The sequence below is a fragment of the Nematolebias whitei genome, chromosome 15, assembly GCF_014905685.2.
Source record: "Nematolebias whitei isolate Nwh7 chromosome 15, NemWhi1, whole genome shotgun sequence".
NCBI classification, from domain to species: Eukaryota; Metazoa; Chordata; class Actinopteri; order Cyprinodontiformes; family Rivulidae; genus Nematolebias; species Nematolebias whitei.
The window spans coordinates 32,901,478-32,919,998 of record NC_056512.1 but is presented as its reverse complement, the minus strand read 5'-3'; the positions used below and the strand labels follow the sequence as shown (position 1 = coordinate 32,919,998).

Below are 18,521 nucleotides of genomic sequence, written 5' to 3'. Positions count from 1 at the left end.
TTTGAAAATGCTAAAAAGGGAGCTGAAAAGTTAGAACAAGCTGAAACTAGCAGAAGAAAGCAGAACAAACATGTGTTTGTCCAATTAGGTTGAAAGAAGCAGAAATGAGCACAAAAAGGTAGAAAATAACTGAAAAGTAGCTGAATTGGCAAAAAAAAAAAACCCAAAAAACAGCTGAAAAGTAGTTAAAACAGCAAAAAGTAGCTTAAGTTACTAGAATTGGAGAGAGCACATTTTTGCTGAATCAGGCTGAAAAAAGTTTAAATGAGTGCAAAAACATGTAGAATTAGCCGAAAAAGCTAGAATTTGCATAAAAATAGCTACATAGTTGCTGAAGTAGCAGAAAAAGTTCAAACGCATAAATATGCTGAAAGGAGCATAACAGGCTGAAATTAGCAGAAAGAAGTTAGAAGAAGCACAAAAATGTTGTAGTTAGCAGAAAAATCCTGCAATGAGCACAAAGCAGCTGAAAAACAGCTGAAATTAGTTGAAAGTAGCTGAAAAAGTGTTTAAATTTGCACAATTAAGCTGAAAGAAGTTGAACCAGAACAAAATGTGAAAGGAACAGTAAAAGGTTGTAAACAAATCTAAAGGTTTCATTTTGTTTTAGGGAAAAGTGGCAGAAAAGGCAAACTATTTAAAAAAGCTAAAGTTGCACCAGTACCAAAAAGTAGCACCCTTCTGAACGATTTAATATATGATTTGTTGAAATAACACAAAAATTGTGGAACGAGAAAGATGCTGAAAAACGTACAGAAGAAAAATGGATGACAATAGTGTGAATGCTTCATGAGCATGCACACAATGATCCGACTTCTATTTAACTATTTAACATCACAAACTTCAACATGCAACACAAGCAAAGTGGGATCCATGAAACCCTCTTAAAAACTGTATTTTACCCCAAATACTCTTGAGGTTCTTTATGTTTCAGCCCAGAAGCCAAATGCACTTTATGAAGTTATCCATTGTAAAAACAAACCTAAGAGTTCTTGTGCGTTTCCAGATGGTCCTAAGAACACGTCTGTGCTCATTGCGTCATCAGTGGGTGCAGATGACGGCGACATCACCCTGACCTGCAGCAGCGACGCACACCCCCCTGGACTGAACTACAGCTGGTTTAGAATAGCTGATGGACAGATAAGGACAGTTGGACACCAGCTTGTGTTTGTCCCTGGTGACGGTGGTCAGTATTTGTGCAGCGTCACCAACAAACATGGAAGTCAAAACTCGACTGTTTTCATTTGGAAAATGAAACGTAAGTCTCTGAAAACACCTTCTACCCGCTGATTAGGAAGCATACTTTCACTGTACGGGTTACTTTGTCTAACATTATTATTTAAAAATGTCACATTTTGAAACATATTATAATATACTTTACAAGCATACTTGTACTCTTTGTGTTTTTCAGCTTCTTGGGCAACGTTTCCCAGAGACGTGTCTCTTATTGTTATCGCTGTGCTACTAGTTGTGATTATTATTATAGCTGTTTGTAGGTAAGCTGCATATATACTGTTTGTACTGTATACCAACTTGTAGTGGCAGTAAAATGAATGTTAGGTGAGGAAAATCAATACTTAAAGACAACTTTACTAGGGTTACTGACTGAGAACAGAGTGAAAATTACACCAAACTAATATTAAACACCTTCAGATGCCACTGGAACGATGCTTCTTATTCAAAGCAGTTTTCTTTTGTGTCTTAACAGCAGAGATAGATATAACCTATGGAAAGTTTTTACAGAACAGGCATAATAAATAGTATTCTTTACAGATTGATTATTTAAAATAGTGTACAACTGATGGTGGAAGAAGTACGGCAGGCTTAAATCAGTTTTTCTTCTCTCAGCGGCAAAATAATAATGTGTTCTCTAAAGCAGCAGTGATAGTAAGATTGTTTTCTGATTTATTTCAGACTCACCAGGAAGAGACTGTGGGCCCAAACGACAGGATGCGAGGAGGAAGCGCAGGTGGTCTTGTTCTGTTTCGGTTATCTTTACCACAAACTGGTGTGTCAGTTAAATAAAACCTAATCTGTAAACAAGTCAAACAGTCAAATTACACAGAGATGGTTGTATTGTGTAGTTGGGGGTTAAATGAGCTCTTTATTAATTAATGGTGAAATAATTAATCATGACTGAACTCAGAATGAAGACCGGTCTGATGGTGGACGATGGCCACAAGTTGACGACGGTGAACGAGATGCAGCAGAAGTCATATATGCAACTGTCATCTTCCACAACAAAACAAAGACAATAATGTGAGACTTGAATTTTTTTTTTTAATTAACTGAATTTTACTTTGGATCTTCAAATACTGACATTCTGTTTAACTTGCAGGGAGCAGCAGGACTCAGGCAATGACATTGTGATTTATAGCTCAGTGCACAGGTAATACTTAATAAACAAAAATTTTTAATTTTTGCCTCACGTACTGACATTTTTCTTGTTTTTCAGGACTCAACAGTTTGAATCATTTATCAAACCCTCATGCTTTGGCTGCTGATGCTGCAGCTTTTACCGTACAGACGCACACATTGATGAACTCTTAAAAGGCGACTATCCCATTGTCTTTATTAATGCTTCAAAAATACAAAACACGTTCAATTAAAGTATGAACAATAAAAGAGTGAAACATCAAATGAAAAGTGTCTGTTAAACAAAAACCTGGAAATAAAGCTTGTTTATATGAATCCTGCTCATCTTGAAATTTACCTGGTGATCGGATTCTATAATATCTGATCTAAATTCAGGATTATGACAAATCTTTCATTCAATTTCAACTCAGTTTATTTATATTGTGCCAAGTCACAACAGAAGTCATCTCAGGGCACTGAACAGAAACATTCATATACATAAAAAGTATGTTAATGATATTATTTATGTGAGGAGCAGACCGCTTTGAGTTGAACTCCTGTTAAGAGCTGTCCCTCTGCTCACCCAGGTTCGTTGGCTGGAGGGAAACTAGGGACGACTTCACACTTTTTATAACACTTTATTTAAACAGCAAAGATGTGTTAACAGGATGCAAACAGATCTGGAGAATTGATCGACGATGATGGCAGCGACCCCCAAATGCAAATCAATTCTGAACATAACGTGCAGATGCTGTGGTCTTGAGCTGTCGTTCAGCTCCACCTCCTAGGACACTCCTCCGACCTTTTGCACCATCCACACAAGTTGTTTTCCCAGGAGCTAAACAGAAGACCTTTGTCAATCTATGAGATGCTTTTATGGTGTTATCACACGGGACGCGGTGTTATCAGAGAGCTGCACATCTGCCACTTCCTCCTGTTGCGTTCCTTCAGCTTTAACTCAAACAACACGGCCTCTGCATTTAGCAGGCCCTCATTTTTTTATGGTGCAACCATTTGTCACTACTCCTCTATGTAAAATACATATTAACTGATGAGAATTACTCATAGCAGTTGATTAATGCAGTTTAAACCTCCAACACTCCATTGCAAACTCTCATCTTGAGCAAGCATGAAGGCAACAATGGAAAAGAAAAACTCCCTCGTGAGGAAGAAACTTTTAGCAGAACTAGGCTCAGGACAAGCGTCCATCTGCTTCGACCAGTTGGGTTTGAGAGGAACAGGAAGAAGGAACAGATACACAATGGCAGGTCAAGAATCACATGTTAAGATAGAAATAATTTCAAATGCAAACTATTCAATTTTAACAATTCATTTAAGGAAATTAGGTCAATTTGTCCTTCAGTAATCTAAGCTTAAGGCAGCATAACAAGCCAACCCTAACTATAGGATTTATCAAAAAGGAAATTCTTAAGCCCCGTTTTAAAACTGGACAATGTGTCAGCCTCACAGACTGAAACTGGAAGTTGGTTCCACAAGAGAGGAGTCTGATAACTGAAAGATCTTCCTCCCATTCTGCTTTTGGAAACGCTAGGAACCACGAGTAAGCCTGCAGTCTGAGAGCGAAGTACTCTGTTAGGAAAATATGGAGCAATAAGATCTGTAATATAAGATGGAGCTAGGTTGTTGAGAGGTTTGTAGGTTAGAAATAAGATTTTGAATTCAATTCTGGATTTGATATGGAGCCAAAGGAGAGAAGCTAAAACTGGAGATATATAGAAACTCTGGCACAATAATTTCCTGGGTGATCAATAAAGTTTTATCTTATCTCATATAATCTCTCCTACTAACTCCAGTTAAGACTCTGGCAGCAGCATTTTGGACCAACTGAAGACTTTTTAAAGAAGTATTTGGACACCCATATAATAAACTATTGCAATAGTCCAGTCTAGACGTGACAAAAGCATGAACCAGTTTTTCCTGCATCATTTTTAGATAAGCTGTTTCTAATTTTAGCGATGGTACGCAGGTGGAAGAAGGAGGTTCTAGTTACACTTTTTTAACGTGGGGGTTAAAAGACATGTCCTGATCAAAAATAACACAAGATTTTTAACACTTGAGCTGGAGGCCAGATAAATGCCATCCACAGAGGGCGAAAGATAGAAATATTCATTTCTAAGATGGTCAGGTCCAAACACTACCTGCCACCATAGGCAGGGAAGACCATTTTTTTGCCCATCTGTGAGTGCATGTCCATTGGTCTGCAGCTTTAGCAAAATATTTTATGAACCAGAGAATGGATTTTTTACAAAACACCCAAAAAGTAATCACTGGACGTCAACAAAAGATACATTTTTGACATTCATTCACAGTCAAAATGGCTGCCACAGCTAAGCAACCTTAAGAAACACAGACAAGACATTATCTGCTTGTCTGTGAGTAAAATATCTCACATATCAGGAGGTAGATTTTTATGAAACTCTCAAAAAGTAATCCCTGAAAAGGCGTTGCGGGAGATGGGCGATATGACTTTAATCCTGGATACATTTGTTGGTGACAGAACAGAAGTAGGTGAACCTTTAGAATATACAAATAAAATATAGGAGAAACTAAGACATTTTCCATTAATTGAATGAAGTGGAGTGGGAGGAGGTGCCATGTTTTATTTAAAAGTACAGAAATGGTTAAAAATGCACATGGACAAGGGACTTCTGAGCACCTCGGTAAAAGAGTTGTTGGAAAAGTTTAGAAAATCAAACCTGAAAAGTTCAAACACACATGAACAGCATGCCATTCTTTTCCATTTGTAGAACACGGAGGAAGTAGTATCATGCTTTGCCCTTCAACTAGGTCAGTAAGCACCACTGTGAAATGTATCTAGCAGAAAGTGTCGTGTGGCCTCCACCATATAAACCACAGCTCTTTGACGCCATCGCTCACATAAAAAGCCATCGTTTTCTGTTCAAAGTCGGTTTCGTGCCACTCAAGTGCACATTGAACCTGTAATCTGAGTGAAGTGGGTCACAGCTTCAGGACTGTAATATCTAGAGCAATGACTGGAGACAAGATACTGAAATTCTTTTGCTGCCTGATTAAAAACTTGTAGATGACATGTCTGCTGCACATCTGAAATGGATACGGACACTACTTCTTCTTGGTGGTAAGTACCGGTAAAGGCTTTTCATTGTGTTTTCAAGCTGCCATCTAAATAAAGTCCTGTTTGATTTGTTTCAGGTGTGCTCAGTAGCGACTGGAGAGTGAACTATCAGCACCAGAACATTTGTGCCGTCAGAGGATCCTCCGTTTTTATTCCTTGTTTATTTTCCTACCCTGAAGGCGAGACTGTACAGAGTGTAAAGTGGGGTCATGAAAGGAATGATATTTACTCCGGTCCTTTCATTTATGACAGTCACTTAAAAAATAATACATCCTCAAGATTCCAGTACGTTGGAGACAAAAAACACAACTGTTCATTTAAAATACTCCATGTTCAGCACAGCGATACAGGAAAATACGTGTTCAGATTTATAACGAACTCTATAAAAGGCAAGTTTACCGGATTAGAAGGTGCAACGCTACAAATTGTTGGTAAGCTGTAGGTTTTTTTCTCGTGAACGGTTGTGAAAACCCGCTTTGCAAGTGTTGGAAACTTCAGCTGCACTTTGATCTTCCAGATCTGAACATTCGCACGACACATGGAAATAAAACAGTAAAGGAAGGTGACTCGATGAATCTTACCTGCGTCTACAGCTGCGATGGGGAACGTTCATCAGAAATCACCTGGCTCAAGAACGGGACAGCCGTACACGAGGGACGGATTCTTCATTTAAGAGACGCGTCTTCCATAAATTCAGGGAGTTATGTTTGTTCTCTAAAAGGACACACAGGAACAACCTCAGGAGTCAAACACATTGATGTTGAATGTGAGTACTACACATAATTACAATAAAAACAAAAAAAAAAAACAAGCAAATGGTAGCAATACCCATATACCCATAACAATACCCATGTGCTGATGTTCAACGTAATGTTTTTATGTTAAGGGTGCTTAGTGTATATTTAGTTGATGTTTCTCTTAGTTCATATCTTAGATGTTATTACTGTTTTTCTTTTACATCTTATTGTTGGATGTAACTGGGACTCTGTGTACATAATTTCGCTCCACCACATGTACCACATGAGGTGCGAATGACAATAAAGAAACTCTGACTCTGATACCAATACCCATACCCATACCCATACCATACCAATACTAATACCAATACCAATACCCATGCCCATACCAATACCTATACCCATACTCATACCCATCTACTCACTACAGACTCATGTTTGGGCTGTTGTTGAATATACCATATTATTTTACATTATTAATGTTTAGCGTATATCTTAGATCTTTTAGCGTATCATTTAGCGTTCGTTTAGCATTTATCTTAAGGTATATCTTCAGGGGTGTCAAACTCAAAAGGGGGCCAAAATTAAAACCTTTTTCAAACTAAGGGCCAATTTCAGAAACTACATTAATTCAAATCAGATACCCAACATCCTTTCTTGGTCACAGGTTCCTCAACAAGAGTTTAATTGGTCTCATTTGATGTTCTCTGTTGTACTTTCGACATCATAATAAACGATTACTGGAAAAAATTCAAGAGATAGAAGTATTTTACGTCTCGCCTATCATCTTGGAGGCCAGATAAGATGTCAACGAGGGCCACATTTGGCCCCCGGGCCTTGAGTTTGACACATATGTCTTATATCCTTATATACTGTTTCTTTTTACATTGTATATTTTTTCTATTTTTGGGTGTAACTGGGACCTTGAGTACACAATTTTGTTCCACCTCATGTACCACATGTGATGCGAATGACAGTAAAGATACTTGAACTGGAACAATAGTTAAAAACAACTAAAATAGTACTGTGGTGTCCTGAAGCATTACTTTTGTTGGAGAACATTTTCTTTAGTTTAAATATGCATGTACAAAAAGGCAATATGAGATTCATCAACGTATATTTTTTAATTTTTATATAGTTGGTCCAAGGAACACATCAGTTTTTGTCACTCCATCAGCAGAGATAAACCCTGGAGGAAACATCACCTTGACCTGCAGCAGCTTTGCAAACCCCCTGGTGAAGAATTATACCTGGTTTCACATGAACAAGAATAATATTACTGCTGTCGCAGACAAGCTGGAATATTTTATTATGGAAGTTCGTCCGGGGGATTATGGGCAGTACTTTTGCACTGCTACCAACAAACATGGGAGTCAGAACTCCTCTGTTGTCACGCTAAGGGTCAAAGGTAAATACATTTTTACAGTAATTAAATCCTGATTCTCAGTGGGTGAAACATTTTAATCATTCCTTTTGCTGTAGATGTAAAGTTTGTGCCGTAGATCTACTTTTTTCCCTATCAATGAGCGGCTTGACTAATAACAAATGTTTGATTTTATTCATAAATTTTTATTTGAATTGATAAATCTTAAAAAAAAAACATATTCAACTTAACTTAATCAAGTATAGCACACAAGTTATTATGACTTTAGTGATAAAGAAATTACTTACCTTATGTTTGTTTAAATTATAATAATAATACAGGATTAGAACAGAGCAGTTATTGCATTTAAATGTACAAATTTAACGTCTTGACATGTTTAAAGATGCAAATGAAATGACAGTTTTGTTGTTTGAATTCACATTTTAAAAAGAAATAAAATAGATGCTCTAATTGGACTAATTTGAAACTATTTTTTTCATTTTCTCTCCAGAGGTTACGTCAGCATTTAAGAAACATATACTCATCCTTGTTGCTTTTGTCACAACACTTCTGTCAGCGGGCATTTTACTGTCCATCCGAAGGCAAGCAGTACTCAGACAATAAAACGTTAATGCGCCGCTCACATAAATGACCTTAAAAAGCCTGGTTATCTCTTTTAGATTCTACAAGAAAAAGCCCAAACCACCTGAAACTAACTATGAGGTGGACACACAGGTATGACTATAAATACTGCCTAAAGCGTAACCATATATATATTTTTAGTAATATACAGAAAGACGCTCCATATTGCGAGATTGAGCTGATTTCTAGGAAAAAAGCAAGCAAACTCCAGATTATCTTGTAAACTGGACTCCAAATAAAATGTTTTTGTTCCTCAGGACCTACACTGAGATGATTCTTAATCCAACTTGTGTTCTGTTTCTGATTAGAATCCCATCTACATGAACTGGATGAGCAAAGACCAAGCACAAGAGGAACAACATGATGAACTCATTTATGCATCTGTTACTATCAAGAGAAAACCCGACATGTGGGATAGTTTTTCAAAGCTTTTAACTATTTCTCATTTAAGCTGCATCAAAGTCTCATCAACTGCATCCCCTGCAGGGTGAAGAAGATGGACTCGCCTGATGATGATGATGATGAATGTGTGATTTACAGCACAGTTTGCAGGTAACGTTCAACGAGTGTCTGTTTTATTAATAACTCTTTGCTTAAGGCAGCTTTAGAGCAAACACCTTGTTTTTAATCTTTTTTCAGAAATTAGCTGCTGATCCCGCCATGAGGCAGCTTCAGTCTGAGCGATGGCTGCTCGCTCTAAAGCTTTTAGAAAGATCCTTCTTTTAATTCAAACCTTAAACTTTAAATGGCTTTATATGGCAAGGCTCAACGAGGCTAACCTGTATAAATAAATACGTGTCGTAAAATGCCTCGCTTCTGTGATTTGTAACAGCAGACAGTAAGAAACTGTATTAACCCATAAATGTTGAGTGTTGAACAACAAAACACGTCTGCATTCTCAAGAAGATTTAAGCGTCACGTTGGGGAGGGAAAAACGTGCTTTTTAAAGATACTGAAACTGTTTTTTTGACTTTTGATCCTCAGAGCTTTCTAGTCCCAGATGATTTATTTTTTTTAAACATTTTTTTAAGATCCTGAAAAAACAGTTCATTCAATCTACTTGGATGTCTGCAATTCTAAAATTGGACAGCACAAGAAAAGACAAAAAACACAGATCAGTACAGAAGAGACGAGGTTGTTGCGCATTTGCTCAGTGTGAAACATGCTCTTGACTAATTGTGAAATCAAATTTAATCTTCGCTTTCACTTATATTCTTTTCCCGTGCGACTTTTATTTGTTTTCTAAAAGCAGCCTCACTTGCAGATTACAGTATTGGCCAAACCATTTCTGATTAATTAATTGTTTTCTACACGAAGCTGTAAAAACTGAACTCTGGAAATCTCTGTACACCAAACAGTATGTGTGCTTTTTAACGTTTCACATATTAAGATTTATATTTACACTCTACAATAAACCTTTGCATCACATGACTGTTATTTTATTTCTTCTATAGTGAAAGACGAGTTTCTTTATCCTAAAATCTCTGTCTGGATGATTTCAGTTCAGGTTATCGTGGCAACATGTCTGCACTAAAGACTGAAAGTGGACTTATCATGTTGAAACACCAACCCTGGTGTTTCTGGAAGATAACCAGGACTTTAACAATGACCATCCAATGCACTGTACATGTAGTGTCACACATAGAACTAAATCTGGGCCCATTCTGCCCTCTGCTGAAGATTTAGGACCAGCACACGAGTTCTCATTTACTGTCGTTTGCTTTGTCATGAGAAATCTGAAGAGGTTGGGTGGGTTAGGACAGCCAGAAAGAGGTTTAACTACAAGATAAAAAGTCTTCCAATAGGGCTGGCCAGACAGTTTGTATAAAAATAAACACCCTAAATTTGAGCTTTACTAAGAAATTGCAGAAAAAAAGTCCTTTAAAGCCACATTATTGTTTTAATTAGCTTTGCAACTCATCTGTTTTGTTGCCTCTTCTTGTCAGTTTGCAGTTATTTCGCAGCGGAAGCCCACATGCAGCTTCCAAGTATCAATGTTTTTATTGAAGGGTTTGTGGTTCAGTGATTTAGTTCAGATTCTAATAAGGTTAGACGGGCTCTTCTTTGTTGAAATGTTTTATTTTTTGGATAAAAGACTAAATGTTTCAACAAAGAGGAATCCGCCCAGAGGATCTGGATGACTGAGCATGCCTCAGGACATTTAGTTCGGATTGTTTTCACTTTTGTTTCTGTCATAATTGCACTCTCATCTTCGGGGAATTCCTTAATCCATGTTGTGCACAGTAGTTTCAGGTTGTTCGACAACAGACGAGCAGCAAAATTAATCGGTTCAATAAAAAATTAATTCCAAACTGTGTCATGCTACTCGTCTTAAGCGTTATCCATTTGGAAAAACAAAACAAAAAAACTATTTTGATGTGCAGTTAACTCTTGTGTGGAGAATCTATCTGTGCAACATTTCTGTTTTTCAGACAATACTCCTTTTTGACTTTTTTTTTTTTTTTTTTGTGTGTCATTCGGGTACCCAGGCTTATCTCGGTATATGAGACACACATATTTTCTCTGCAAGGTACAACAATTGCAGCCTTCAGTAAAGCACATTAGAGGTGCTTTCATGGTGTGGGCCTGCGTTTCAGCCAGCTGTGCTAGAAACAAAAGCAGAAAACTACCATAAACATTTTCAATCTACTTCATCAGAGTCAGAGTTTCTTTATTGTCATTCGCACCTCATGTGGTACATGTGGTGGAGCGAAATTATGTACACAAGGTCCCAGTTACATCCAACAATAAAATGTAAAAGAAAAACGTTAATAACATCTAAGATATGAACTAAGAAAAACATCAACTAAATATACATGCTACCAAACTGAAAACATCTCTTTATTCCTGCATGACAGTGTTTAACAAAAATACTCAAACAAAAACTATTTTTACCTTCTGTAGTAAATTAAAAGATATAAGGCACTCATAGCTAATTTCCTGCCCGCATGTAAAGAAATAAGGGTTGCACACTGCTCGAAAATGATCAAAAAAGCTGCATTTTATCTAAAGGCTTGAAGCTAACTAATGCCACTTGAATCTATGATATTTATTTGTGCTGCTGAATATCCATGCTGCTTATTTCTTGCATTTAAGCTGCTATATCACATCTGCTCACAACAGACTCATGTTCAGGCTGCTGTTTAATATACTGTATTATTTTACACTATAGCGTATATCTTACGTCCTTGTATAGTTTCTTTTTATACTTTATATTCTTTTATTTTGCTATTTTTGGGTATAACTGGGACCTTGGGTACACACTTTCGTTCCACCTCATGTACCACATGTGATGCGAATGACAATAAAGATACTCGAAAAATTTTGCTCAATGTTAATCTTACCTAAATATTTATTTTTACGCCTTATTTTTGTATTTCATCTAGACAGTAACTGTAATCTTGCTTTAAATGGAACAATAAAGAAAAACACTTGTTATGAACCAAACCCACTCTGACATGATTCATGCTTATTTCTGATAAAACGAAACTTTAGGAAAGGCGGAAATGAAAACGGCCCAAATGCGACGTCGCACCATCTTCTGTGGCGCGAAGAGACGGACAGCAGCAGAGATGATTTGTAGTTCTTGCTGAACGCAACAGGACTATTTATTTCTGGTAAGTGCCGATAAAAAGGTCGTTTATGTTACAATAACGCCGGATGTAGGAATATCAGTGTACGTTTTGAAACGAAGCCCATTAGTGGGGAAGACTGACCTATGAGCGAGACACGACACGCGTGAGTAAGTGCGGGATACGTGCGGTCGTGTGGCGTGTTTTGCTTCACGCCTATGCTAGTTTGATTCAATGCGCGAGACGAATTAAAGTTAGCTGCGCAGTTCAATACAGTCTGAGCGCGAGCTAGTTAGCATAGTCGCTGCTTAGATTTAGCAACGATTTGTACACGACTTTGAGCTTTCACTGTAAACGGATTGCGTGTATTGTCAAAATAATGTTTGCAATCATAAACTCGTTGTTTGTGAGGTTTTTTTTTTGTAAAAAATAAATAAAATAAGGAAGTGACTTGAAACAGCTCTTTTGCGACACAGATACGTGATTGGCTAAACCGTTTAGCCAAAGATCGTTTTCTGACAAGGTGAGTCACTCGTGCGCGAAAAACACAACTGTACCAACAAAATCCATGCTCAATAATCCAGGTATACAATCCAACATTTTTCAGTCAGGTCATCTGGACAGTTTCTTTATTTTGTGCTGAAACGTTTCGCCTTCGGTCCAGAAGGCTTCATCAGTCAAGGAAACTCACAACAAAACTGATTCTTCCCCCAAACAGCTTACTCCAATGTGGAACAAACCAGTTCTGCTTGTGATAAGATGGTCTCTTTGGTACGCCCCCTCCTCCATTGCCGGGCCTCTTCCTTGTTGACAGTCTTGTCAAACTGGTTGAAAACAACAAAGTCCATGCTCAATAATCCAGGTATACAATCCAACATTTTTCAGTCAGGCCATCAATGACCTGACTGCACAAAAAAAAAAAAGAAAATAGAAACTGTCCAGATGACCTGACTGAAAACTGTTGGATAGCTGTACCAAGTTTTCCCTCAATTAATATTTATATATTTAAACTCTTCAATATCTGCACAATTGTGATACATCTCTCAGATAAGTAAATGAAAAATACATGAATAAAAAGTGAAATCCACACATTGATAGTTTAATTGTTTTTATTAGGCGATATTTAAGCATTAATTTTAATATTGTATTTGGAAAATATTCACCAAAAATATTGTTACCCATACTTTTCCTTTTGTTTTGGTCACATAAACTACCAAGTACTGATCTTTTCAGTACATCAAACAACAAAAATACAAAAACATGTTTTACCAAAAAAAAAACCCTCACAAGTACTGTGATTGTAGACATTGTTGTCTCAAATTGATACCAAGTACATAATACTACAATGTTTTTGAAAAGAAAAGTTACCGTAGTTGTATCTTTTAGCAGTTTAGGTAAAAAAAAATAAAAAAAAAATCAATTCACAGTGATGACACCACATTTTCAAATCTATCATGAGTTTACCAAATATAGAAAACACATTTTACAAGCCTTCTCTCCCTTTTTTCATTAAAATAATATATATATAATATATAATATATATAATCCTATTTAAAACTAATATTAAAACAGCTTTGGACTACTATTTGAATATTCCAGTGGGTAAACTTCTTGTCCTTTTGTGTGTAAACAGTTATCTTCTAACTGCCATGTTGCTGAGAAAGGAAACTGAAACCAAACACAAGTTTTTACAACAAATGTTTTTTTAGAAACTCCTGATCAGCAGTTTGAATCGTAAGGACAATGTAATTTCTTACTTTTTTGATGAACTGATTCAGGTTTGCTGTAAAAGCTCTCACTTTTTTCCCCTTTTCTTGCTGCGGATGTTATTTGGCGAGTGGGCGTAAAGGCTCACTAACATTATTGCAGACTTGTTTTTGTTATTGTAACAAAGAACTTGAAGGTCATTGTATTGGGTAAGTTTGTCCAAAGTTCGACCGACCTTGTGATTCTTGCAGTGCTGATCACAAGACCACTACTTGCAAAAGTGAAAGTGAGCCGTTTCACTGTGAAGCATGAACATAAAAATAATTTTGTTTTTTTTGTAGAGCTCTCTGAAGCCTGAAGATGGAGTGCCCAAGTTGTGGTCATAATATTTCAGAAAAAGGAGCCAAATTTTGCAGTAATTGTGGCCAAAAGCTTTCTGCTCAACCGGCAAACACACAGGGTAAGTTGACGAGCTCAAATGTTCTGTATAATATTGTAAATTTACTTTCAGAGCTTGAATAAATATTTAAATATATTGTGCTGTATTATATCTGTTTACTTCATTTTATTAACCGTTAAATGTATGTGATTAGTTATTAATTTGAATGTCATGTTGTATGTAGTTAAATAATGTTTATCTAAAACATAAAGCAAAATATCACAGGATCTGCATGAAAGCAAAGTGATTAATGGGAGGTGTATTTGTTACAAAATACTTCTTCCACTTCTGTAACAGAACAAAAAAAACCTCTCAAAAAATGGCTTAAGTAGTAGTTGTGTCGATCACTGATTAAAGCAGCACTTCCGTGTTTTCTGGTTTCACTTTTGCATTCAGAGCAATTGTTTTGAAGTAAACCCCATCTTGACACATTTTTTCTGAGGTTACAGTGAAGGACGGTGTTTTCAGCACCTGTACAGAAAAGCAGAGTCACTTCATACACAAGCACAGCTGCGGTGTATCAAAGCAAAACTAATTCAACAATAAAAATGAGCAGACAGATCCACATTTTATTTTGTCATGATTGTATTCTGTAATGTGAAGACTGCTTATAAAATAAAACAGGATACAGTTCAAAGGAATGCTTGAAGACTATAGTATTTACTGACAGCAGTCTTCTAGAAAAGTTATTTAAAGTGTCACAATGGTTTTATATTCCTGTGTCTTCTAGTTTATTGTTTTAAATTGCATGGGTTTAATTCAGATGCAGAAAATCAGCCTAAATCTTTGGTAGCAGAGTCGGAAAGAAGACCAGACGAACCCGAGTCTCCGCAAAATGTTCAACTTTCAGAAAACAAGTCCAACATATCTTCTAAACGACTGAATGATGAACAACCCAACCCGAAGAAAAAGGTGAGTGTGGCTGTTTTGCCCTGATCATCTCTAATGTCAGATGAGTTTATCTGAATACGGCGTTGTTTCTACTTTAGATAAAAACTGTGATGGGATGCTGTGAAATGTTTCTATTGATACTGGAGAACACAGGACATTTCTGCTGTATCGGAGCTATTTTTTTATGTCACTTGTGTGATATAATTTTACAGTTTACAGAACAATTACACACATAGAAAACATCTCTCATTTTAGACTTTTAAGTAAACATTTCCAGAAACGGGGAGCGTGAAGATAATTAGAGGGAGAGACTAATCTCCAAAACAATGTACCATAATTTCTGGACTATTGAGAACACCTGAATATAAACTGTGCCCACTAAAAAATAATAATAATTTAAGAGAGATGTGTATCGGGCAGCTATGTGAGCACCTGGGTGTGGCGAGGCTAAATGTTCTGGTGGCATGAAGCTCGGTAGCCCGTCAAAAACACAAACAAACAAACAAAAAAACTTAAATTTGCTGCATTTTATAAACTGCATGTGAAAAAAGTAGCAGTTTATAGTCCGGAAATTATGGTAATTGGGTCTAAATCACAATTTAGTCCCAAAATAACCACAAAGTGAAGTCATCACCTCTCTAACCGATCATTTTAGGTAGGTTTAGACCTGGATTATTTCAGATTTGGCAACTTTAACGTCAAAAATTGCTTACAAGTTGGGACAATACTTCCTGGTTGGACCAAAGTCTTGCCTTATTTACATTATTTGTATTACCGGTATTATTTGCACAGTTTGGCTTACATTAAATGCAAAGTAGTTTATCCACCAGAAAGACCAACAAAATTTGAGCTCAAGCTGCAGAATTGCAACTTTTTTTTCTGAAGCTTTTTGTCATGGACTCACCAATGTGCAGTCTCGAAAATGATCGTATAGTAGGGCTGGGCGATATGGACCTAAATGAATATCTCAATATTTTAAGATAAATCGCAATATACGATATATATCTTGATATATATTTTTTTCCATAAAGTAATAACAAAAATATATTTCTGAGTCAAAGCTTTGTCCCAGTTGTCACATAGGCACATTTATTAACATTTACAACTGTACAAAATAAATTTCTAAAAAAATCAACTATTTATATATACTTCAACATTTTTTTTAGGCATTTATTTACATACACAAGTCCAAGTTTCAACAACAACATTTTAGCATCCTCTGCTCAGTCACCTCTGTCAGAGACTGCAGGAACACTCCCAGAACTGAGCCAGCTCTCTTGATGAGTTTATCAAGTCTGTTGGCATCAGCTTTCTTCACCCTGCTGCCCCAGCACACCACGCTAAACTGGATATTTGTCTCCATATTTTTTAATGAGAAGATAACTTTATACATTGCCACTCAAATAGTTAATTTCCTGGAGAACACCAAACCTCTGCTTTTTTTTAACCTCAATTTACAGTCATTTTAACACATATCAGGATTTTACAGTGCTCTCCCACTGTGAGTCAACAAAGATATCTGCATATCTAAGCTCAGTTTTGTAATTCAGATGGAGTCTTCAGGTGCTGCAAGCCGTGGGGGAGAAGCGGGTTTGTAGTGAGGGAAAAGAAGGGGTGCAATGAAGGTGCAGACTAGGAGGAAAAACTGGCAGATTAGAGTATAAGATTACATCGTTTTATATCAATATAATCTCATATCATGAATTAAATTATATCAATATTTAAAAATTATTATTATTTTTAATATCGATATATCGCCCAGCCCTAAGTAGAGCTAATGCCTTTACTATGGGTGCATTCACACCAGCCCTGTTTAATCTGCTTTAATTGAACTCTAGCTCGTTTTCTTAAAAAGTCCGGTTTGTTTGGGGAGCTGTGAACGCGCCATCGAACTTTGTCACGGAACAAAAAGGCAAACTCTGGCCCAGGCTAAAACCTAGGTCTCGGTCTGGTAGAAGAGAACTCCAGCGCGGTTCGAGTGCAGTGTGAATGTAAACGGACCAGGCCCCGCTCCACAAGCAAGAAGTGGAGTACAGCGCAGGGCAATCCAACACGCATTTCTCTGACCTTATATGGAGCCGTCAGCTGCCTTGTGTGAAAAACAATATTCTCCGTGGTCTTCTGACTCATCTTCTGCTCATGCTGAGTCCATTTTATAAAACTTACAAAATATATCTCCTAAAACTGCTAAAACTTGATGCCACTCCGTTTTTGTTTTTATTTCCTGAAGAAGAAGAAGAAGTGTCTTCAGAGGTATTTGCGTTGTTTCTTTCAGTAGTTCTTGGTGCAGCGCCCCCACAGGCGAGCGGGGGAATAGGTTGGTTCAACAGGTTGACTCGACTGCACAGTGCAGTGTGAATGCAAACGCACCAGCTCAAATGTAAACAAAATGTTATGAAAATTGGTCCCCAACCGAACCGAGTCTACCGGACTATCTGGTGTGAAAACAACCTATGTCTGGATTAAGATCATTCAGATCTGACTCAATAAATAAACAAGTCTGAATAGAAGATACTGCTTTTAATGTCATAAAAAAAAAATTCTGCTGCTGAGTTTGCAACAGGCTCGTCATGACACTGACATGTCTGGATAGGAAACCAAATGAAAGCTGCAACACTTATGGGTTTCCAGTGTTGAGTCATGTTGGGGGGGAACATATATGTTAATTTTAAGAAGAACACACAAATGAACAGACTTGACTTTCATTCATGTGTACAAAAATGTTTTCAACCTTAGACATTTTGGTTTGGAAATGAACTTTGTGGATAAGCTGTGAAAATCATCAAAGTCAAGTATTTATGTTGCTGTAGCACAATTTGTGAATTTACACAAGTCGATATGAAATTACAGTCAAAGTTTCGGAGAATTATATGAATGATAAGCAAAATTGTTTAGCACTTGTTCAGGTTTTCAGACATCTGAAGTGCTCATCTGTAACTTTATTCTGCTATCACATTTGTGCGTTTTGCCAAATATGTGTTTTTATGTCTTTAAAGAAAAAAAAGAGAAAGAAGGGCAAAAAGAAGAAAGAGGCCCAGGCGTCATCTGATCCAGATCAAAGCCTGTCTGACCGGTCTCTCGTTTCTCTGGGAGACAACCAAGGGAAGAAGAAACATAACAGAGGAGACGCCACAGACAGTGAAAGCTCTGACGACATTGCGAAAGATGCACCAGACTCACTCCAAGAGGATTTCCACTCACTTGAATCACAGCCTAGTTCATTAACTGATACAGCTGCCTCCTCTGAAAACACTCAGGTCACACAGAGTAAAAAGCCTGCATCCATAGAAGATGCCACTACAGCAGGTCGGTCCAAGGAGGACACGGTTAAGGCTAAAGAGGGGGAGAGTGATGCACAGACGTCAGCTCAGGATCAAACACCCAACGCAGGAGCAGCTGATGCTCCAGCTCAACCTCCCACCTCAAAGACTAAGAAGACCTCTCAGTTGGGTTCAGCAGAGCAGACCAAACTGGCTGATGGGAAGGACAAACAAACGACTAGTAAAAAATACCAAAAGGACAAAAAAGAATCTGCCAACGCCGCACAATCTCCTCTGAATCTGAATGCTGATTTAAGTCAAAATACAAAACAGACTGGAGAACTGAAACTGAATGAAAAAGACCAGAACAATCAGAAACGGAAGGACACAAAGGACAGTCAGAAACAGAAGGAGACAAAGGACATTCAGAAACCGGAGAG

General features: G+C 37.3%; 2 protein-coding genes across 2 annotated transcripts in view; one reads left to right on the top strand and one right to left on the bottom strand.

The window, feature by feature from the left end:
• Positions 1-18,521, bottom strand: part of cant1a (calcium activated nucleotidase 1a) — an 865,245-nt gene that overhangs the window by 156,637 nt on the left and 690,087 nt on the right. The window lies entirely within an intron of this gene.
• Positions 11,721-18,521, top strand: part of rnf213a (ring finger protein 213a) — a 43,409-nt gene continuing 36,608 nt past the window's right edge. Inside the window, 4 exon segments of the mRNA XM_037688555.1 lie at positions 11,721-11,829; positions 13,833-13,951; positions 14,694-14,842; positions 17,818-18,504. Coding sequence (XP_037544483.1) covers positions 13,852-13,951; positions 14,694-14,842; positions 17,818-18,504 — 936 coding nt within the window. The 5' untranslated portion in view covers positions 11,721-11,829; positions 13,833-13,851.